General features: G+C 34.7%; 2 protein-coding genes across 2 annotated transcripts; both read right to left on the bottom strand.

The window, feature by feature from the left end:
- Window positions 1-15652: 15652 nt before the first annotated feature.
- On the bottom strand, window positions 15653-16480 carry LOC137809181 (uncharacterized). The gene has a single exon (XM_068610319.1). It carries the CDS (start codon window positions 16478-16480, stop codon window positions 15653-15655), a length of 828 nt encoding a protein of 275 aa, XP_068466420.1.
- A 5886-nt stretch (window positions 16481-22366) lies between these two features.
- On the bottom strand, window positions 22367-24846 carry LOC137809646 (polygalacturonase). The gene is made up of 4 exons (XM_068610745.1): window positions 24309-24846; window positions 23298-23587; window positions 22975-23203; window positions 22367-22862 (listed from the first exon to the last, which is right to left on the bottom strand). The coding sequence occupies exons 1-4, from the start codon at window positions 24762-24764 to the stop codon at window positions 22644-22646; spliced, it is 1194 nt and encodes a 397-aa protein (XP_068466846.1). The 5' UTR covers window positions 24765-24846; the 3' UTR covers window positions 22367-22643.
- Window positions 24847-25474: the final 628 nt, after the last annotated feature.

Genomic DNA, 25474 nt, shown 5'->3' with positions numbered 1-25474 from the left:
GTGAACTTGCTTAAGAGAACCTTCGACGAGTTCCTCTGGAGTGATCTTGCTTGGGCGAGTTTTCAATATTTCAACTTTGTATTTTCATCTTGTCTTTTAACTTGTTCATTCTCCTTTAGCCCTTTTATCTCCATTTTCCCCTAGATTCCTAAAAATAACACAAATTTGGGAATAAATCGTTCATATTCATCTTATAATCCAAAATATGTAAAAAGATCCAAAAATTCCTAAATTAGAGGTTGAATTATAACTATTTTATCAATTAAAGTTCATAAGTGCCTATCTTTTTTATTGAAATGTCAATGAATTATGGCACTTATCAACTTGTCCCTATGAGCAAACATCGAGAAGATATCAATAACCTTAATGTCTATTTCCTTAATTTTAATTTTCTCCCCACTATAAAAGAAGTAATATTTGACATCAGGTTATTGTCCTACCATGTTGCACATGATCCTTGGTCAAACATATTGCGCATAAGATGATTCTATTCTCCTGAGCATGTCTAGATCAACATAACAAACCTTTTAACTATATCCCTTCTTTAGTTGCCTCTATCAAAACTATATATTTTGCCTTTATTGTTCACAAGGCCACTATTAGTTGAAGAATATATTTTCAATTAATAAGAGATCCTTTGATTATGAATGTGTAGCTTGTTATACCTAGCATCCAATTGGATAAAGTCTGTGTTAGAAACCCTTCTAAAATAAATTGCAAAATTTGACATGTATTTAGAAAAATTTCAAGTGGTTTTTGTTAGGCATTCAATATACCACACTTTGAAATTATATGGATGGTTGTGATATCATTATTAAGGAGAAAATATAATTATCAACAAAGAATAAATATAATTAATAAAAGCATTTAAGGGATGCTTAAACCCTTATACAAAAATTTGTGAGTACATAACACCTATATAATCCCACGCATAACCCCACAGGAACCCCTCCTCTCTCCCAAAACCTACCCTTGAAAACACTAGCATGTGCAAACCCAAAAACCCCTAGTATGAATAACCCTGATACACGGTGCCAGAAAAAAGCATACACATACAACAAAATTACTATAGCATGATGCATATGAAATAGTTGTGGTCTTTCCATGAGTGATTCACCTGAGAGATAGAGATCCCAAGAAGAGAATTTAACACACGTTATATGCTTACGCTTGGAACCTATCACACATACCTCCCTCAATGTTGTTGAAATATGCAGTAGTTATTTAGGGAGCTTATCCATCACCTGTTTTATAAAAATTAGCTACCAATGTAGATAAATAAGCATAGTGCAGGCCTATATATGCCTAAAAGTTGGACCTACTAAGACATGGATCTAATACATAATACATGATTAATATACCAATCTGAATATGTAAAAGATGGCTTAGAAAGTAGATTCCTGACCTAGGCTAAAACTTTTAGTTGTGTTTCACAAAAAACTTGTTCAACATCAACCCTTACATTATTAAATACAACATCATTCCTCTGTTTCCACAATTCCTACCCACACCCCTTTCCATATAAAATTACCATTTGAATTAAACATAGATGTACAAAATTGACTGAAATGTTTCCTAGGTTGGTTATAGTTTATTGAGATAATTCCCAACCACATATGAAAGAGATTTCATACCTATCCAACCACCTTACACTAAAAAAAGAGATGATTAATGGTTTCATTGAAAGATTTACACAAAGGACATAGTCTACTAGAGTAGACTACTCCTCTCCTACTAAGATTGTCTAAAGTAGCAACCTTAACTCTCAGAACCCGCCAAGCAAAATGCATAGCAGTGGGTAGGCATTTGATTTTCTAAAGAGAAGGGAAGATATCATCCCTTTCCATACTACCCAAGTTTGACAATACCTTATATGCTGATTGCATCGTATATAACCCACTTTTATTTGGACTTCATACCCATTTATCATCCCTATGTTGATTAATGTTAACCACCTTAACCTCCTCCATAAGCGAATTGAACAATGATTTTTCTCACTCAAATCACTCTCTTCTCTAGAAATATTTCAAACCCAAATACCATCTTCCCACCACCTTGCCTCACTAACCATAATAGATTTGTCTAATGCATTCCCATACATCCTAGGTGCTCTATCCTTAAGTGTATTTCCCCCTAGCCAAAGGTCTCCCCAAAACCTTATTTTTTCTCCATTACCCACTTTCTACTAAACATATTTATTTAGTCATTTCTCTTTAGAACAATTCCTTATAATTCTTTATGCTCTTATTGTCTTTCCACCACTTAGATTGTTTATTATTAGTTATATCCCCTAGACTTCTCCCGTCTCCATATTTGGACTGTAGCACCTCTAACGACAGGTCTTTTCTCTAATAGCCAAACCTCCGCACCCATTTTTCCAGCAGTGCAAGGTTGAAGAGTTTTGAACATTTCACACTGAAACCCCCATACACCCAATCAAATTGAAATTAGTTTACAGTGAACATCTAATCCAATCATGATAAGTTCTTATGTTTGATTCTATCTCTTTTTACTCCTTTATTTTTGTTTTTGTTCTTTATAGTATTTATGTGATCCATTTGGTATGCTATTATGTTTCCCATGGGCAACGTAGCATTGTAGGCTTTTATTGCTTCCTCGGTGGCTAGGCACTAGCTGCTGGTTCTCTTTGGGGATGCTTATGATCATACTCTTTTTTTTTCGTCTGTAATTGTATAATCAAGGATCTAAGGTCAATCCATTTTTTTGTTGGTATTGTGTATTTTTCTTAGTGGAGATTATTTTGTAGAAGGGATTGTATAACATGTTTCATTGGTGTGATGGGAAAAACGCACACGGAAGCAACACACAATCATGAATCAATTGCAGAAAAATAAATGACACAAGATTTAACGTGGTTCGGTCACCAACTGTAACCTACATCCACACGGGCAACTATTAGGTTTTATTTCTTTCCTGTTGCATACCAAATTACAAGCATAGTGATCTCTTTAAATAAAGATAATAAAGGGACACAATGATTAAGCCCACTCACTAAACATGGTGTCTAGTCAGCCCAACCCAATTGGTCCTGGCTTCATACCCAACAATCTCCCACTTGAAGCCACGGAACAATGTTCACCTGCGCTTCAACTGTGTACATGTACTTCTGTAATCTGTCAATGAAACTCAATGTTCCACCACTAGTTGCCACCAGCCTTCTTAATCATTTTGAAGACTTCATTAAAACTCCCCTGAGTTTCAACACGTCAGTCACCGACTCATTCTTTGTTCCTACTGGCTCCCACTTGCAAGAACTGTCGAATCCTGGAACAACCTGAGAACAAACACTTTCCATATTCAACAAGAAATTTTCTGGAGAAGTTTCAACAACTGGAATACTGGTTCTCCTAACCCACTGTCGTCTAGGAACCTTAGCTAAAGCACGACCCGTGCTGCCACTGCCATAAGTACCTCTGACTAGTCTACCTGAACCTTTCCATACTCGTTCATCCTGAATTTGACCTGTGGCTCTGGGTTTCTCTCTTGTAAAGACAACCCTCTTTTGCCCACGAGATTCTGTGAATCGGACTTTGTTTATCTTCCGAACTGGGACGGTTACTCCCTCAGACAGTAATCTGACCATATACAATGAACCTCTCCATGACAAGATTTCCCTTGATGACCTTCCATTGTTGATTTCTGAACATCACATTTTGTCCTTGTTCGTCTAACTGCCTAACAGAAATCACACTTTTCGTTAAGCTTGGAACAACTCTGACATCCTTCAAAGTCCAGAAACCGACTGACGTCTTCAACACTATGTCACCCATGCCCGTAACATCAAGAGTTTTGTAGTTCGCTAGTCTTACCTTTCCAAAGTCCCCAATAACTAGATTCTGCAATGCTTCACTATTGTGGTAGCATGAAAAGAAGCATCAGAATCCATGACCCAGGAATCAACACTATTATCCACACAATAGACAAAAAGGTCCTCATCCGTGAAGTTTTCTGCAATGTTGACTTGTTTATCATTTGAGCATTGATTCCTGAAATGCTCCACCTCCTTGCAGTTCCAACATGTTACACTTGAGCAATCCCAAGTCTTTGACTGACTCCTTCCTTGGTTCTTGCTCCCACTATCTCTGATATTTTTCTTACCTCTGATGACATATAGCGATTCACTAGATGATTCCCCAGAATTGCTTCTTCGGACGTCCTCGCCAAGAATGAGATCATGAATCTTCTCAAAAGTGAATCCATCGGATCCTGGTGAACTGGTAACTACTGTAACCGTTCCGGACCAACTGCCAGGCAAAGACAATAACAGTAGTAAAGCTTGAACTTCATCATTGAACGTAATTCCCGCTAACATAAGTCTGGCTAAGATCAAATTCATTTTATTGATGTGCTCAGTAACTAAACTGTCTTAACATCGTGCCACAGCGAAAAGCAATCACACCTCGCGCCTAGCACCACACTGTCATTGCTGCACCAGCAGAATAATGCACGCGCCACCCTGGTCTTTCGTCACTGCCATCGCACTGCACCTCCGTGTCGTCTCGCTCACTGCAAGCACCTGCATCTGTTCGCCGTGAAACGCGATCCGCCGTCGCATTGCCTGGACACGACCCTACTACGAGCAAACCACCTGCACAACGTCGCGAGCCGCCACCACTCTTGTCGCAACCTACATCACTGCACGTCACACCGCCTATTGTGCGCACCTGCAGCGAGTCACAGGTATGGGCTGTCGCGAATCCTGGGCCACTGCGAAACCCTAACTTTGGGACGTTGTTGTCACCTTTGTGAATCCCTAACTTTGGGACGCTGTTGTCGCCTTTGCGAATCCCTAGCTTTTGGACGCTATTGCAGCCCCTGTGAAACCCTAGCTTTTGGACGGCGTTGCCGCCCCTACAAAACCTTAGCTTTAGGATGTTGTTGCCGCCTCTGTGAAACCCTAACTTAGGGACGCTACTGCAGCTGCTATTTTCACGTCTTGTCGATTAATTTCTGCTGATCGGATCTCTAGTGTGTAAACGAACCAAAGATCTTGATAGCACTTGATGGGAAAAACGCACGCGAAAGCAACACACAATCACGAATCAACTGCAGAAAAATAAACGACACAAGATTTAACGTGGTTCAGATGCCAACTGCAACCTACATCCACACGGGCAAATATTAGGTTTTATTTCTTTCCTGTTGTGTACCAAATTACAAGCACAATAATCTCTTTAAATAAAGATAATAAAGGGACACAATGATTAAGCTCACTTACTAAACATTATGTCTAGTCAGTCCAACCCAATTAGTCATGACTTCATACCCAACATGGTAGGGATGAAACATCATAAAATGTTACACCTTTAGTTATTCGTTATTTGCTAATAAAATAATGTAATAAACATTTTCTACTTTTTAGTGAAGTTATTCAATAAATTTTTAAAAAAAAACACACAGACACATGTATATCAATTACTTCTACGTACTTATATTTTAATAAAGGAACAAAAAAGGTTACAATAAAAATGCCAATAATAAAGAACAAACTACCTAATTGATGAAAAGTTAGAACTAATAAAACCCAATTTAGATTTAATTGCAAAGCACCCGTTTATTTATTTTTTTCTTTTCCTTTTGCTATCTATTGTACTAATTGGATGACTGTTGCATCCTAACCCAAGCAACAAGAAATCCTAAGCTAATTTATTAACTTGAAGACCCTAATTGTTTGGGTATTACCTGGTTGAGACATATCATTACATCTTTTAGTGGGCTAACGGGGTGCTTATAATTATAATCAATTGTCAACATTACTGAGTGAGACTTGTTGGTTAAGGAAATCCTTGACTCCATTTTTCATTATCCACCAAGCAAAAGTTATCAAGGGGCTTTTTAATTATTTTTTGTGAACTCACACCGACTATGTTCAAACCTTAGCAATTTTATGGTTAGAGATAAGATTCCGTTACATATTCATTTAGGGTAGGCTTACTTTTTTTTTTCTCTCTTTTCTTTTCTATGTTTTTAACTTATTGTCTCTCGTCAAATGTAAAAACAAAATCAAATTGATGTTTAGTATGACCAAGCTTCAAAAGGATATACATATTTCTGCGGTGATTATATCTCCAAATTTTTAGATTTAGAAATTTGCCAAAAATCAACGAAATTAATCATGCCCAAGGATGAGACAAAAAAAAATTAGAATTTATTAACACATAGTGAGTGAGACAGTTTGGAGTATGAGTGCACTAATTGTAACTTTTACAACTTCAATTTAATATTATTTATTTTCTTGGGGTTGTAAGGCATGGGGATATGTTGATAATGGCATGATGATGAATTTGACTCTTGAGAAAAATCTCTTGGGATCTGTTGCTTAAGGTTCCTTTCTTTCAAAAGAAGCCCTAATACTACAAGAGAGGTCCCTCTTGTCTCCTCTTGTATCTATGACTTGTTGAAGCAAAGTGCATTGGAATTTTTAGGAAAGATTCCCATAAAAAGAAATTTAGGTTCCAGGCGCAATTATCTGCTTGTGGGAAAAAGCATAAGGGACTCATATTATTATGGAACATCTCAAGTGCTGAAGGTGATTTGATTTAAAGGGACAAATTTAGGGCGGTTTCACAAAGTAATATGAAGTGACATCCTCACATAAGATGAGGGTCCCATAACCCTTATCTTGTCTTAACCTTCATAGAACAAACAAAGCATGGCCAACAAGATTATCATGTTTTTGGCAGTGAAGGAAACAGTGAAGACATCACTTTACATGTCCTCAAACAATTATAAGGTACACAGTTGCTTTTTTTTATCATCTCTCTACCTGGTCCCCCAAGGATTACATGTTATCTATTGGCCCCTACTGGATTTTAACTTAATTTTATGCACCACAAAATAATGAACTCTACTATGTATCATTGACAGATAATTATGCATGAAAATATCTAATCTAAAATTCCATCTTTTGCTTCTGTACATGGAAAAACATTAATAATCTCTTCTAAATCTTGGTATTTCAAAGAACTAATTTCTACTTTCCAAAAACATAAAACAGTGGACCTCATTCTGACATACAACACTAGTAAGTCGGCAGAAGCTTCTTCTTTCTCTCTCTTTTCCACTTTCTGATGAACACTTCTTTCTCATAATAAAGGTCAATTCATCCTTTCATTCATGAGCATGCAACTAATTATATCCAATATTTTTGTGTGAAATTATTATATGCAATGATAAGTGCTCACGCATGGGTTTTTAATATCCATATATATGTGTGAGAGATTTTCTGTGAAATTATCTTTTATAATGTGTATATATTGGATTCTATTAATTTAACCGTGGAATATGCTGTTATTAATTCAACGATTATGTATAAAATTAATTATTTGCAATCATGTGATTATATAATTATATAGTTTGGAATAAAGCATCATGTACATAAACTAGAAACGAACCCACATTATTAATTAGTACGAACTCAAACCACAAGCTGGAAAAAACCGATCAAAAAATTGTACTATATGAACTAATTATTGATGTGAGAATAAATCTTGATGGAATTTGTAAGCAACTATAGTTTAAAACCCGTGCTATATGGATAGCTCATATGGATGGTGTAGAAAAGAAAATGTTCTTATAACTTATTCGATGTTGAATATTTCCTACCGAGTTGTTTCAATCTTCACTTCAAATTCAACTGTCCTTTTTGCGAATCTACATGAGTTAGATACTTGCAATGAGCAATGATACTCTCGCGTTAAAGTTAGATGAAATTCAATTAACTAGTGTAATTATGGTTCAGATAATCATTACCTTTCACTATGGGTCTCCTCTTATTTATAATATTATAATGGGTTTTATTCTGTAAGAAGGATTATGGTAGATCCAATAGACATTTAATCACGCTTATGACCCTTAATCGGGATTAACATTTTTAACTTGTAATCTGATGTGGACATTGCTTTTCATCAAAAGGCCGCTAAGTCATTGACGATGTCTGGCCAGTCGGGCTTTCGTTAGTGGAAGTTTTATTGATGAGGAACACTTTAAAAAAATTCTTAACAATACTGACTACGACTAGATGTCCAAACTCCGAACTCTGGTAAAACAAATGGCTCTACATTGTACAGATTTTTTTGTCAGATCTTTGTACTGCTAAATAGATTTATTTAATTTATTCTTTCTCCTATTACTTCTATTTATTTTTTTTACGTCAAGTATGAAACTAAAAACAAAGCTACTAAAAGAAACAATAAATTTCATATGGATGACATAATTGATTAAGAAAGATACAACCAGTTGAAAATTTTATTCTCAAACAAAATCAAAGATGATGCAATTCTGGAAAGTTTCAAAACTTCATCACATTGTTTTTTCATATTTGCAAGGAGAGCGGTGCTGCAATTATTATTGGAGCAGCTCTCGGGTTCTACAAGCTAATCTGATAAACTTTGGAACAGAAAAAGTCTTTTGGGTGATGTTGGGCCTTTTATACAGGTTATTGGTATGGTGTAGATATTTTTTTTAGGAGTTTTAACTAATGTTCTCTTATGAACTATCTTCTTTGTTATTTTATTGTAGTTTTGTTCCGCTGGAAACATTATATTAGACTTTTTTTTAAAGTTGAAATATCTTTAAATACTTCAATTTATTTATTATTGATAAAAAAATTATTTATATGTATATTGTATGTAAACATATCTATCATGATTCCAACATTACATGAATTATGTGTACAAGTAAAAGTTATGAAAGTTTAGGTAGAATGAAGTAATGAAAGTTTATAAATAATTTATTTGGAAAGCTGATACTTTCAAAGATTCCTGGTCAATAAGAGGGTTCACAAGTGTTTTCCAATCCTATAATTTGAAGAAGTTCCAAATCTCTCATAATCAAGACTAAAATGGATGTCAAGGAATAAGGTTGATAAAAGTATCGTTTATTTACAAATCCAACCACACAAAAATAATTATCCCAATAATTTTGGGTTTCGAGGCCCAAGTTCTAATCATTAATTAGCACTACATTAGATGTAAACATTGTATTTTTTTTTTAACTATGAAGTAATAATTTTTTTATTTAGCACTTCATAACATAGAAAGTAACATTTATTATCTCTTATGTTTTACTTTCTTCTTGACTTAAAAATTTAATTAAAATTCTTCAAGAGTAAACTTGAATACTTTTTGTTAACTCCAGGAATGTTTTTCATAATTGCATATAAGACCCTAAAAAATTATAAAATTACAAATTGACTTTGAAATAATTGTAAATTGGTCCTTAAATATTTTATTATTATGTGTAACTTAGTCCTCAAATATTTTTAATAATTGTAGTTTAGTCTCTAGCAAATTTTTAATAATTACAATTAGGTCCCTAATAAACTAATTAAGTTTATTCTTATAAATACTTTAAATTTCAATGAACACTATTCATTTGAGTTACAACTATTAAATTTACAGTAAACTTTGTTTCATAATTAATTTTTATGGATTTAATTATTACTAATATCTCAACTGAAATTCTTACTAATTTTGAATTTCGTTAGTAATTTCGATGTAAAAGTTCATCACTAATAAGATATATAGAAATTTTATTCTAAAACTTTATAAAAATGATAATGAAGACAAATTGTTAGTAATCCATAGAAATAGATGTTAGAATATATTTAAAAATATTTTAAATGTTTTTTTTAAAATTGAAATACATTATTTTGGGTTTAATAAGGGATTAAAATAGCAAAATTGTATATTTCAAACCCATGAACTCAAGTTCCATGAACTCAAGTTCCATGAACTCAAGTTCATTGTTTGCTCCCTAATTGAAACATGGAAACAAGTGGGCTTAGCTCATTTTTCTCACAGTGCACCCTTGATAAGATCAAAGTAAGAAAGTTTTTTTACCCTCATAACATGACAACTTTAATGTAAAGGATAAGTTTGAGAAAATTTGTCTTCTTCTCTTCTAGTTGCAACCTTCCAAATGTAATTTCAATAATTAAAAACATATTTTCTTTTACAAATTAGTTTTGTCCTATCATGCAAAAACATTGCCTATAAATACAACCATATCTCTCAAATCTCCTCATAATTTCCTATACTGAGAGAAAGAAAGGTCTAATGTAAGCTTTCTTCTCCTTTCCTCTCCTCCTCCTTTCTTAGTTATTTAAATTCTTAGTGATATAGATTCATTCAATTAGAGCTAAAGTTATGATTTATTCCTTCCTATTCTTTTTAAATCCTACTCATAAACTATGAGTTTCTTTTTTTAAAGCTTATTGTGAGGCAATAGGAGAACATCTTTATGAGAATTCCATTTCAATCTTAAAGTGTCATTTACTTTATTAAGGTAAGGGGTTCAATCCTAATCTCCAACTCTTTATTTTGACAGATTTTTCTCCATATATACAGTTTGTCAAGTTTTATTATGCATCTATAATTCACAAATTATGGGTCCATAAATTGATTTCTTACATATAAAAAAACAAGGGTTAGGTTAATAAACCACCTCATTTCATGTTTTATAAAAAACGTTATAAATAAAAACAAGTTTGTTGGTTAACTTATAAAATGCTTATGCGAGAAATATGTTTTTATTACTTTTGTATGGTTTTAATTTTCTATATTTATATTGTTTTTCTAGGCATAAACCTTTGGTAAGTGCGAGATTTCAGTAATATTTCATATTAAATGCAGACACTTATAGATATTAATTGATAAAATACCATAAAATAACCCCTAATTTATGAATTTATACATTTTTACATATTTTGTGATTTTAATTTGAATAAGAACGATTTATTCTCAAATTTGTGTTAATTTCAGTAATATATCATATTAAATACAAACACTTATGGATATTAATTGATAAAATACCATAAAATAACCCTTAATTTATAATTTATACATTTTTGCATATTTTATTTTATTCTACGAAAGAATGGAGATGATTGGGCAAAAGGAGAATATACAAAGCTAAAAAGGGAAGTTGGAACTCACAAACACTCATCAAAGCTCACAGAAACTCACCTAAGCCAGACGCCACTAGAGAATCTCGCTAAAGCGAGCTCAATCTCGCCCAAGCGAGATTGCTCCAGTAACATTGGGCATTTTTTCGTGCTTTGCGCCTACGAGAGCCCAATAACGCCAAGTGAGAAGTCACTTAACCCAAGCTAATTAGGTTAAATATGAGGCTTGAGGCACAACCTTAGACGTGCAAGATTGAAAGAAAAACACTATTGACTAAATTGTAATCCAATTGGGAGAATAAGAGGTGTTAAAAACCCTAAAGGAAGCAGTTGTCAAAGAGAAACATCCAGAATTTTCTTTTCTTGCTCTCCCTGTTTGTACCATCATGTGTGTCTAATTCTACCCTATGAGATTGGGAGTAATCTGTTCAAACTCTTATGTATTGAGGTGATATCTAAACATAATATTTTATTCTTGATTGATAATTGGTATTATCATTTGTTACTAATGCTTGTTCACCTTGATCTCGAAATTTAGTTTTGACTGAAAAGTACTTCTAAGTTTCTAATCCAAATGATAATGCTTAACATATTTGAATGTTAAGAATAAATTTGAAATGTTAATTATCAACGTCTGATCTTGCTGATAAGTTGTTTTTATAAATATATATTTAGGGAGCATCGTAATAATTTTATATGCAAGGAATCAATATAAATGATTTTTATACGGGCATCAATATCAATTAAAAGACACAATATTGTCATGTTAATCAAAATACAAAAGAGGAGATGAACCTCAATCCCTATTTTTTCGATTGAATCAACAAATTCTTTGACTTTTTTTATTATTAATCATTGTCATCATAACAAATTTCAATACAATTTTATTTTTCTGTTTTATATTTAGTGAATCTTAAACTTGATTATCCAATTGTTCCTTCCTTGTGGGTTCAATCTCCGTCCTTAAGGACAAATTATTACTTCTGACAACACGGTGCACTTATCGTGAAAAGTCATCAACCTTGTTTACTATTTCAAGTCAAATAATGCATGAAGAATTTATATATATATATATATATATATATATATATATAAAAAGTAGTAGAATATGTGTTGTGAATTTTAAGATTGTGGTGAAATTAATATAATTTGTTTTTAATTCGATTATATCTAATTTTTGACATCTTGATAATTTGATATTAAATGTGTGTAGTGTCAAGTTTTCTTTAAATATGGTCACACTACTTTCTTTACTAACACAAATTTAATTCTCAAAATCAAACTTCTTCTTTTCCTCATTCATTTATTCAATGTTGTGTCACTCCATGTATCCCAAATTCTTGGTATTTTTCAACATCACATTGGCATCCACAATCCAACAATCCTTATCAAAATACTCAACTCAACCAGAGGCTATGATAACAAACACTACACCTACTTCTCAAAATCGGTTCCTTATTTAGGGTTTTTTTTCGTGTAACAAACTCCATAAGATAGACAATGATTGGTGTGAGAAACCAATTAATGTTAAGGAAGAAACATTGAAATTTCAAATTTATAGATATATTCAACAACACATACAAAATATTACCTATGAATTTGTATTTGTTGGTAAATTCAATATTGCATACAGATTATTATGGGCATATTGGTCAATTCAACATCACATACGAATTATTATCCACGTATACAAATCCATAAATAAATAACCTAAGAATTATTACACCAATAATAATAATAATATTAATATTACTAATATTATTAAAATTAAAATTAATATTCATAAAATTACCTATAGATATAGATACGTAGGTACTAACTACAATTTTATTTTTTTTATCAGCAAAAAAATAATGAATAAAAAGAGGTATTTCAGGGATATCTCAACCCGTATACAGAAACCTACCTTACACACAAACATATCAGCTCCTCATATCAGGAGAAGGAGTTCCTAGGAAATATAACAGACCTCATACAGACCATTGGCTCAAGACACCAATCGGAAAAAGAAAAACAAGCGCCTCGCGCTTTACACACTACCCATAACCACGCCTTTACCTGCGACATTGCAAAAAATCAATATGGTCTACCCTGCCACTTCTAAACACCTTCCTATTCCTATGATTCCACAGTTCCCCTACCATTGCTATCCACACGCCCCCTAGACCTGATTCACACTTTCCGTGAGCCCACTCATCCTAAAGCTTAATAAGTGATTCTTCGGGTCCCTATGACTCACAGAGGCTATCCCCGCTCACTCATGGCACATTGCCCACACAAGCCAAGCAACCCTACATGTACAAAACAAGTGGGACATAGTTTCCTCCTCCTCCCCGCACAGGCTGCAAATATTGGTGATTAGCCCTACCCCCCTCCTTGCCAGGTTGGCTTTAGTTGCTATTTTGTCTTCCAACACCCTCCACGCCAAGAGATGAGCAGAAGGTTGCGCCTTTAGCCTCCAGAAACCTAGATATACCTCTCTCTCCTCCCCCTGATATACATCCCTGAGTATACTATATTCTAATTTAACCGTGAACCTTGTTGTCCCTCTATCTTTCCATGCCCACATGTCCTCCTTGTCTGCCCTCCCCATCTGATCTCCCAAAATATGCATCAGCTGATACTCCAGACTCAGTTCCCACTCAAACAAATTCCTTCTCCATTCGATCTTCCATACCCACCCCAAGCTTTCAGACCATTCCCTAACCTGCCATAACAAAGAATCCTTGTTCGTACATGTGGAGCGAAGTCTCGGGAATAACTCTTTTAAGGCTACATTGCCTGCCCAACTATCTTCCCAAAACCTGATCTCCCTCCCATTCCCTACCTCTCACAGGATGTTGGCCTCAAAGTTATCTTTCCAAATGTCGAGAGCCCAAACGTCCTTCAAATCCCTCCACCAAAGAGAATTCAAGAAGTTCTTTCTTTGACTTTGTAAGTCCCTCCAACCTCCATATTTTGAATCCACCACCTCTTTCCACAGTCCCTGCTTCTCAGAACCTAGTCGCCAAATCCATTTTCCTAGCAAGGCAATATTGAAGCGCCTTATATCGATCATACCGAGCCCCCCTCTTCTTTTGGCGCACACACCTTATCCCACGAGGCCCACACAATTCTCCTACCTTCTGGCCCCCAACCCCACAAGAAATTCCTCTACAATCTAACAATTTCATTCGCCACCATTACCGACATTTTATAAAGAGACATATAGAATAAAGGCAGAGTAGATAACACCGACTTAATCAGACAGAGTCTCCCAGCCATCGAGATAAACTTGCCCTTCCATCTGTCTAATCTCCTCCTCACTCTTTCCACCACCTCTTCCCAAAACTTACTTCTTCTGTAATTTCCTCCTACAAGCATGCCCAAATATTTAAACAGGGTCTTCATCGTGACGCAATTCAAGACTGTCGCGAAACGTTGTAGCAAGAGGTTATTGCACCCGATCCCTCCAACACTACTCTTCTGGAGATTAACCTTCAACCCAGACGCTAACTCAAAGCATATAAGAATGGCCTTGATAACAAACACACTTTGAGCACTCGCTTTACGGAGAAAAAGCGTATCATCCGCAAACTGAAGCATATTAACCTTGGTGAGCCTGCCTCCGATCTCCACACTTTCTAATAAATCCTTCTCGACCGCCATCCTTACCACTCCAGCTAGACCTTCTGCCACAACGAGGAAAAGAAAAGGTGCCAGCAGGTCTCCTTGCCTCACCCCCTTCCTGGGCTTAAACTCCTGAGTCGGACTCCCATTCACAAGCACAAACACTAATGAGGACTTAAGACTCGCTCTAATCCATCCGACCCATCTCCCACAGAAGCCTAATCTTTCCAGCATATAGAACAAAGAAACTCCAATCAATTGAGTCGTATGCCTTCTCATAGTCAACCTTAAAGAAGATACAACTGCTTTTTCTCCTCTTGATATCCTCCAACACTTCATTTGCTACTAAGACACTATCCACGATCCCCCTACCTTCCAAGAACGCCGACTGCCTCACATCGATGACCTTGTGCAAAACTTTCTTCAACCTTCTTGACAGAATCTTTGCCACAATTTTGTACAAACACCTGACCAGAGAAATCGGCCTGAACTCATTCAAACTTTGGGGATTTTCAACTTTAGGGATTAAAGATATAAAAGAGGCATTCGTCCCCCTTGGCCATCTCCCTTCATCCTCAAAATTATGCATTGCCGTAATGATGTATGCCTTCATCTCCTCCCAACATAACTTGATAAAAATGAAGTTGAAGCCGTCAGTCCCCGGGCTTTTATCACTGCCACAGCTCCACACTGCCTCCTTTACCTCCTCATTAGAAATCCTTCCTACCAACCATATATTATCTTCTTCAGTAATCCTGTTAAAACATGTGTTATCTAGCTTGACGCTCAAACGATCATCACCAGAGAACCTCTCTTTGAAATACATTCTGACCTTGTCCTTCACCACACCCTGATTTTCATACCACACACCATTGTCTCTCACCCCATTGAACACATTCCTTGCTCTTCTCCATTTTATGGTAGAATGAAAGTACTTTGTATTTAGATCCCCCCTGCTTCAACCATTTGATGCGCGCCTTCTGCTGATAAATGGCCTCCTGACTAAGGTTATTACTCCTCAGCTCTGCTAACAACCACTTCCTCTCTTCCCTACCCACCTCATCCAACTCACTCTCGTCATCTTTTGCATCCAACTCATGTATCCTTTTTTGGATCTCATCCCCTGCTGAAAATATTGTCAAACACCTCCCTATTCCACTCATTTAAGTCAGCCTTCAACAACTTCAACTTTTCTTTGAACACGAATAAGCCACCACCCTGGATTTCATAACTGAGCCATCTGTTGCGAACAAACTCCCTGAACCTGCTATCTTTGTGCCAAACATCTAAATAGCGAAACGGTTTCGGCCCCCAATCCACGGTGACCGTATCTAATACCAACGCGCAATGATCCGACACTGCCCTGTCTAACACTCGGTATTTGCTTTCCGGCCACCTATCCAACCACTCCCTCGACACTAAGAACCGGTCAATTCTACTCTTTATCAATCCATTGGGTTTGTACCATGTAAACTTTCTACCCAACATTGGTAAGTCTACCAATTCAGAGCTTTCGATAAACGCATTAAACCTTCTCATCTCGCTTTTGTGATCGACGTCGCAACCCACGCTCCTCCTCTCGCCCGAGCACTTGATGGAATTAAAATCCCCTACCACGCACCACACCTTCGTATTAATCATCAATCTCTTCACCCGAACCTCCTCCCATATAGCCTTTTTCTTTATCACTGAACCGGTGTTGTAGATGTTGACCACCACAGTCTGTATCGCGTCTTCTAACCTCCATTCCCCTTCGATGATGCTATAGTTACTACCATTAGAGACATTACTAAGATGAAAGCAACTTTTCCTCCACATCGTAATTACTCCTCCAGCATTATTCTCGTTCCCGTTCACAACCCACTCAATCTCATTAGAACCCCACATCTTAAAAATCTCATGCAACCCCAATTCCTTACATTTAATCTCCTGAAGACACACCATACCCGCCTGTTCTTTATGAATCAACTCCCTCATATACTTCCTTTTTTTAGGACCCCCCACTCCCCTTATGTTCATACTAATTACCTTCATCATCAGATACACTGTTCTCCACTCTACTTACACTTTCCATCCTGACTCTTGACTTATCCCGAATCTCCATAGCTTGAATACGGCCTACCACCACTTCTTCCTCACCCGAGAAAGAGAACCCCAATTCCTTTCCGATGGTCCAGATTCTCACCGCTTTCGAGTGTTCATTGTTAATCCAATACAGCCTGTTGCAATTCCTAACAGCACCGTCTGACAAGTTACTGAAGCTCTGAGTAGCTACCCTTGTATCCTGCCGACTGGACACAACATCCACCTGAATATTATCCTCCAACGTGCTTCTCCTTCCTTCTACCGCGCTAAGATGCCCTCTCCCTACGTTAATGGTGTCAGATTTGCGACCCACGCTCTCCTTCGCCAACTTCGTTCCGTCATCAATCTTCTTGCCATTCTCGTCGCATCACCACTCCTTGCGCATGTTGCAATCGCCTTCGCTCTAACCCTGGTGCAGATGTGATACGCCTGTATGGTTGGTCTGATCGGAGATGGCTCACTTTGTCGTTCAGGGAGCCTCATCGCCGGCGTACACGACCCCCGTCGTCGTCTTCCTCCGTGATCGTCACTCCACAAAAGACGTCTCCCCCACTTGCCTCTACCATGGACAAAGACTTGTGCTTACATTCCTTAGGGTTGTCGTCACGCTTCTCGTCGTAGTCATCGCTAATCCGGGCCTCCTCCGCGCCTTCAACCCCAAGCTGGGCGCTCCTTGCTATCGGTACCCTTCCTGTTTACTCATCTTCTAGTTGTTTCGAGCCCAATCCCTCAAAGAAGCTAAACTCACTCCCTTCGTGTAGTTGGGCCTTAGCTGACCTACTAACAATTAGGTCAAACACGTTTCCACACCTACTATCCGTTGGAACCCCTTAGATGTCCATCCTCCTTCTGCACTAGCGCATGCTTAGAATGAACCCTGTATGCGCTCGCTTTCCACGAGCAACCTACGTGCTCCTCCAAAAGTGGCAACCTACTCACAGCCCTAGACACCAGGACCTTACTAGGGCTACCTGTACTGGCGCCACCCCCATGCCCCACCGCGTCCTCCGCCGGGAATCTCACTGAGCACTCTTCGTCACCTTCCCCCCCTCATATTGCTGAACATCAACATCGAAACCCTCCGATTCTAGCAACTCCTCTCCGAACTTCTCCTCCGACCCCTCGTTTGAATCGCCACCCCGTGCCTCTCCCCCTCTGCTATGCGAACAACACCTACATGTGTTATACGAAGGGGTTTCTTTTTCCAAAACGATCTGGCAAAGAATGTCGTTGATCTTCATATCCACCACCAGGCGAATGTCTCGCCCCACCGTTGTCTTTACTCTTAGCCTTGCAAACTCCAAATCTTCGAATTCAGACGTAGCTCCATCTACCTCCACCAGGGATCCTACATGAGTAGCAACGCGTTCAAAGCATCCTCTGTTCCACATGTTTAGAGGTAGTCCTCTACATCTAATCCACACCACCTTTTCATCCACTGCGAAACTCTCCTCCCACGGAACAATCGACTTGAAAAGAGCTCCCACCATCTTCTTGTTATCTTTGAGCGTCTTCTGGACTATCCCATCTGATTCCCCAGACAAGAGCACATATTGGCCTCCTAGGTATCTCACCCGGATGAAGTCAACACCTTCCATTATGAAGCTCTCCTTTACCACCTGCACCATTCCTGCGTCAGACAATTTTCCAATAAAATTGTTCCTCAACCATTCAACATCCTCCTTCTCCACATTGATGTGAGCCATGTTCAGTTCCATGTGCCCTTTTTCCTTCACGTTCCCCACCAACCCAGCCTGAAGGAATGGTTGTCGACGGTCCATGGTCACTGCCTATGCATAAGAGTGAGTATGGTTAAACCCAGCCTGTGAATGAGTGTGAGCACGGTGAGTTGGCGTTCGTTCCTGCCTCTGTTGTGGTGCTTTCAAAGCATTCTGGTCTTCGTTCCGCTCTTTTGTTGTCCCTGGTACCTTCCTATACTTTGATTTATTAACCCTCATCTTCCAAGTCCCAATCCAAATGGCGTTCAACCTTCTTTCCAGCTCATCCACCTCTACCACCTCCTGGAACCTCACAAATCCAAACCTTTGTCTTTTGATGTTTAACCTCCTTGAGATAAAGATATCTTTTATCCTCCCCATCTCTAAAAAATCTTCCACATGTCCCTTTCATCATGGTCATGAGGAAAGTTGGAGAAGAAGAAGCTAACCTCCATGTCCGAGCTCCCACCTAATCACGAGATGATATTTTGTTTAGCTATTATTGGGTTAGTGCACCATAGCTTAGGACAATCACTCATCTAGTGATTCTACGGTACTAACTACAAATCTATAGATATTAATATCTATAACAGTAATATTAATATTAATATTAATAATAATATTACTAATAAAGTTAATATTAATATATATCAATAGTAATATAAATAATAATAACAATAAAAATAATAAATTTATTAATCCTAATATTAATAATAAATAATTATAATAATAACAATATTATTATTATTAATATATTAATGCAATTAATATTACTCTGATCCATATATTTTGATTGATTTATCTACGAGTAAGGAATCGATAGGTAAATTTCACTATAAATACAAAATTCTTAGATTAATTTATCCATGGATCAAAAATGTATGAGTACTATCATTAGTATTATTAAAATTATTATTGTTAATATTAGTATTATCAATGACTAGTGAAAAATATATGTGCGGTTTTATTAAATTAAAATATATAAAATTTTATACTTTATAAATTTTCAAGTTTTATCATTTTTGTGAATAATTAATTAAAAAATAATACAATTGAAATATATATATATATATATATGTATATTTAAATCATGTTAAAAAAATTATACAAGCTATTTTTTTAATAAAAGAGAAGTTTTTTTAGTTATTTTATAATAAACAAAAGTTATTCAATTTTTTATTTTATTCAATATATAAATAAATTATTTTATTTATTAAAGGATAAAACTATCCAAATAAAATATTACATCAAAGAAAGTTACCAATGATGTATCCTCTTTATATAATGATTATATAGATATTATTAATATTATTTTTAATATATTATTAATAATTTTTAATAATATTTTGTAATAATATTATTAATTTTTTGTATAATATTTTTTAATAATATTATTAATATTTTTAATAATATTATTAATATTTTTAATAATATTTTTAATAATATTTTTTAATAATATTATTAATATTTTTAATAATATTTTTTAATAATATTATTAATATTTTTAATAATATTTTTTAATAATATTATTAATATTTTTAATAATATTTTTTAATAATATTATTATATTTTTTAATAATATTTTTTATAATATTATTAATATTTTTAATAATATTTTTTAATAATATTATTAATATTTTTAATAATATTTTTTAATAATATTATTAGATTTTTTAATAATATTATTAGATTTTTTTAATAATATTATTATTTTTTAAAATAATATTATTAATATTTTTAATAATATTATTAACATTTTTTAATAATATTAATAATATTTTTTAACAATATTATTCTTAATATTATTGATGTTATTTATAATATAATTAATATTATTAATGTTATTTATGATATTATTAAAATTATTATTATTGTTAATGATATTATTATTAATATTATTAATACTTTTAAATTTATAATTAATATTATTATTAAAAAATAGTATTTTTAATAATATTATTAATAGTATTATTAAAAATTTTAATATTATCAAAATTATTATTATTAAAAGTATTAATAACATAAATAATGTAAAATTATTGTTAATATTAATATTATTATTAGTATGATACTATTATTATTATTAATATTTTATTAATAAAAAAGTATTAATAGTATTAGTAGTAAAATATTATCTATAGTAATATTAATATAATGATTATTATTAATAATATTTTAATATAAATTATAATAATATTATTAATATTATTATTATAATAATATTAATAACAATATTTATAATAGTAATAATATATATAATAATAATTAGAATAATTAGAATAAATATAATAATAATAATCATAATGTAATTATTAAGTTGGTTTGGTGTAATTGTTAAAGTTTATATCATCAAATCTAAGTTTGATTCCCTCTAAAGAGGACACCCTCTTATGGAGAGAGATTTAGTCAAAATATGGATGGAGAGTTTTAGACTAGAGAAAGAGACAAAGTTGTTTGATCGTAAGATAATGTGAAAAACAAGAATAGGATGGTTTGAATGAGAAAAGGCTTTGGTCAATAATTTAATGCGAGAGGTAGACTTTGGAACAATTTGCATGGCAAGTACTAATGAATAGTGTGGCAACATGATAGGGCCATAGAGGTGGGAAGTAAAAGAATGTCTCTTCCGTGATAATGAATCTCTGAGCCATTTATGTTTCACTTTGGGGTGGTAACATTAGTATGGAAAATGTGTAATTCCTGGTTGGAAATTTCATCGGTATAGCATAATAGCCAAGTTACATTTATGGTAGTTTGAATGCCTTTTTTTTTATCAGAGAAAGAATAAAGTTAATAAATTAGAATATTTCAAACATTACTCCAAATCCAATTGTACAATTGTTTGAAATATTGACAGGAATAATGTTATTTTCAAAGACAAAATTAATGTTGAAGATTTATTGGCTCTAGCGCAAGTAAAAGCATGAGATAAGTAAATATCCAATAAATGATAATACATTTGATAACTTAATTTTTTTTTATACAAAACAACTCTTAATATTATTATTTTAATATTTTTTATATAATTTAATTCATAATTTATCTTTTATTATATATTTATTTTTAAACTCATTTCATCAACACTTACGCAAAACCTTAAGACTTACACAAAACCTTAAGATTGTCAAAGTATATTTTTTTATACAACCACATCCTTTTGATAGTCAGAAGTGGTGTATATGAGGCCATTAACAAGCTTACAATCCTTACGTTTGTAATTGACATAGTAATAATGCATATCAGGAGCTTTCTTAAGAATGGTGAGACATTTATTTAGGAAGATGTATGGACTGCATAACATATATAACTTTAGTTAATCTTAACCAAGGACTAGGGCTGCTAACAATACTACATTGAACATTCTACTATATCTGCAGGTACATACATATGTTAAACAATCTGTATAGGACAGATTCTTAGACTTACCCTGTTGTTTGCACACGTGAGACAATTGTATAGAACATACTTGAACAGTTTTCTGTTAGGTGAGTGGAGATAACGAAGTTGGCTAAGGAATAACAATATATTATATAGGAAATGTGTGGTGGCCTTCGTCTTGCTCTCTTCTGCAGGTTTTTTAAGAGGTAACAAAGGTAAAAGGATGGGCATATAAGCTGACATAGATAATTATCAAATTGCTCTCTAATCAACTTAAGGAAGGAAGATTATGGCAAACCGATAAGAGAAGGAGGCACAGAGACAATAATATATCATAGAAAAAGGCTGCTGAACGTATCTAAATGTTTAGGAAATGTGAGCATATGAATAACAGGTTGGAGGTGCTCATGCTATAGAATACATGCCTTTTGCTGAACTGATGTTTTCTGATTGTGAAATGGGTTATGTATAATGTTATGTTTAAAACAGTAGAAAATATTTGGTTAGCAGTGGAAAGACTCTGCAGGAGGATTGCACACTTAGTGACACTTCTTTATTTTGATTTTTCTTTCTTTTTTTTCTTCTGTAAATGGATCTCTTTACTTCTTAATTATTTATATATTTGTTGTTACTGATAAAAAAAAAACTATAAAAGTTATAATATATATTTTATTGAAGAAATACAATCATGCCATAGAAAAATGGAGTTCATATGGTCCACAACAATTGTAAGACCAGGCTCCACCGCGCATAATGTCCTACGAACACCTCAAACTACAACATGCTGATACTTTCGTAAACAAAAACAAAAAAAACATATATGGTAGTGACACACTGTATGCCTATGATATTTTCCTATGACTCCATTAAGAATCTTGGTTTAATAGTATATTTTTTGTGCAGGATGCTGATGGCATATTTAGGGTCTAAAAGCAACTCTCGGGTTGAACTGAACCCAACGCCGCTCCATCTGCATGGTTGCAGGAAGATAGAGCACGTTGGTTCTTATATGTGAGCTTCACATCCTCCAACCGTATCCTGCTGCATGGATACTTGGAACTGCAATCAAATTTCACAGCAACTTGGGTCGCAGATGTTCCATGAATGTCTTGGTATGTCACATCACTCACTTTCACTCCAGATGCCTGTTATTTTATTTGTGCAAACAAATCAAACATGAAAAACAACATTAGCTCAACTTATAACAGATGATGTTTGTTTTCTTTGATAATGTGCCGTTATGATTTGCATGCATACCTGACCCGGGCAGCCCTTGTTATCTGGGCAGTAATTTTGGTCAATTATAACGGGGTTTTCGACATTGACCATGATAGCATCTTGGAAAAGAACGTTCCTCACAAAGCCGTCGCTGGGTCTCCCCCAGGTCTTGATTCTAACACCGTTTTGAGTCCCAGTGAAGGTAACCGTTTTAACTGTCACATTTTGTACACCAGCTTCTCTCGAAACTTTCCCCAAGCTCCCAATGCTGCAAAATCCAAATGAACATTTCATACTTATGGAACAACAAAAACAACAACCTTGTTAATCTTTTTGTTTTGAACTTTTGAATGAAAGATGACCTTATTCCATGTCCTGGTCCACATGCAATGTTTTCAATCCACAGGTTAGTGGTTCCAGGGCCTATGGAGATGCAATCATCTCCGGTTCGAATTTTGGAGTTGAGGATGGTGACGTAGGAGGACATTTGAACATGGATGCCGTCGGTGTTAGGGCTGTTTCCGTCGGCAATGACCTTCACTCCTTGCATCTTCACATTCTGGCATCCGTTGAGTACTATGTGGAACATTTGACTGTTCAATGAGGTTAACCCACTAATTGCGATGTTATTCGAGTTGGTGAAAGCCAATGTCTGAACACAACACAAAAACCAGAGCACTTCACTTAAAATTATCTTTTGCTTTATAAAATTTAAGAATCACTATTATTTTATATGCAAAAGGCCAACAGAAACAAACAAGGTTATGTTAGCAGATTTGGTTTAATAGTGTAATGATTACAGCATACTAGTAGAATTGGTATATAAAACACAATATCAAATAATTAAGTGTATAATTAAATTCAATGGCAGATGATTATCAGAGGTGATTAGGTTTTTGTATTGATTGTGAAAGGTAGTCTTTTAGAAAGTGGACTCAAAAAATGAACAAAATTGGGTAAGAGACAAATTATCAACAAATCCAGAGGTTCAAGCAATTGTTCTAGCAAACTAACCACATAACCTATTATTTATTCATTTATCAAGTAACAGTATATGTTAATGCTACAACTAACTTCTCACTTCAAATTAATTATCTTCTAGCCACCATAATATATCATTACTATTTATTAATTATTAGAAGTATATATTATGACTATCTCCCTCGCTTGATATTTGTTTCCTCCTTAACAAACCATGGTGAGCAGTTGAAAAACCGTTCCATGAATTCTCCCACTAATTAAATAAAACAAACACTCACTAATCACCAAGGTCAACTCCACCTCCAACATTAGATTAAAAAATTAACAAAATAAAAGAAAATGGGGTGAGTAATTGTGTGAACTATGATAATGTGCATGAAAGTGAAACACACCGTGGCACCGATGGGGCAGTTTCCTTTGCCGGAGTTCTTGCAACTCCACAGGGCTGTGCCTTGACCATCCAACACACCACCGCGAATGGAAACCCCGTTCACACTCTGGAAGTGCAACCAGTTACCGGCATTTCCGATGACCCTGTAATCAGAAGGAGCCATCAAAGTGCCATCAATGGTAAAGGTGATAGCTTTGTTGTGACATTGACCACCGAAGGTTGCACTTCTGAGCAAGAACCTCCCTTGCGGCACGTAAACCGAGGAAGGGTTGGTGGAAGCACAAGCCTTGGCCCATGCATTGAGGAAGGCCGTGGTTGAGTCTGTTTTACCGTCTGATTTGGCACCAAAGCTAACCACATTGTAAGTGGCTCCCATAACAAGGGATGAACAAAAACAGCAACATAAGATGAGATGAAGGATGAAAGTGGGAATAGGTTTTGGTGTTGGATTTGCCATTTTTTTGGAATTTGGTGAAGTGTTGAATGGGGGTGATCGTGGAAGATGGAGAGGTCCAAGTGTTGAAGAAGGTGGAAGGTTGAGTGGGAGTTGGAACGGTTTGTGAGCGTATTTATAGCTAAGAATTAGGAACAACGCACTGTGCAGGTTGGTTTGCTACATAGAAATAAATAAAATTATAAGATATTTTATTTTATGTAATACTAATAAAGAATAAATAATTCAACTAGTAAAAGTGGTGCCCAACTTTTGAATTTGATGGGAGAGCCTCTTTTACCAGAAAGTGAACTTTGCGTGGGTTATGGTTCCATTATCTTAATATTTTAGGCAAGACTAAAAGAAGAGAAAGAGATATTTTTTTTTATAGATAAAGAATAAATTGAATTAAAAAAAAATGTTTTCAATCTTATAAAAAAAATGTCCTATTAAAACTTATAAAAAAAAGTCATATTGATACCCGAAATTATTCAAATACCTACTAAATATTAATCCAATTCAAATATCTACTAAATATTAATCCAACCTTTTGAGTACTAAAGATGTACAATATTGTTCATGATATCAAGTTTTGAGTTATAATAAATACTTACTTCTAGTTAGACTAAGAATGAATGAAAGATGACTTAATTATTTGAACTAAATTAATTTTTCTTCATATGAATAATGTAACTAAAAAGTCATAATTGTTAGGTATCATATCTAATATACAC

This window comes from Phaseolus vulgaris, chromosome 2 (genome assembly GCF_051622355.1).
Source record: "Phaseolus vulgaris cultivar YP4 chromosome 2, ASM5162235v1, whole genome shotgun sequence".
NCBI classification, from domain to species: domain Eukaryota; kingdom Viridiplantae; phylum Streptophyta; class Magnoliopsida; order Fabales; family Fabaceae; genus Phaseolus; species Phaseolus vulgaris.
This window is presented reverse-complemented; position numbering and strand designations above follow the sequence as displayed.

Excerpts from the sequence above, each read along its gene's own strand:
- LOC137809181 (XM_068610319.1), bottom strand. The coding sequence starts at position 16,480 with ATGGTGTGTCTTCAGGAGATTAAATGTAAGGAATTGGGGTTGCATGAG.
- LOC137809646 (XM_068610745.1), bottom strand. The coding sequence starts at position 24,764 with ATGGCAAATCCAACACCAAAACCTATTCCCACTTTCATCCTTCATCTC. Across the intron at positions 23,588-24,308 it reads ACTGCCCCATCGGTGCCACG|ACATTGGCTTTCACCAACTC; the intron begins GTGTGTTTCACT and ends TGTTGTGTTCAG. Across the intron at positions 23,204-23,297 it reads GGACCAGGACATGGAATAAG|CATTGGGAGCTTGGGGAAAG; the intron begins GTCATCTTTCAT and ends TGGATTTTGCAG.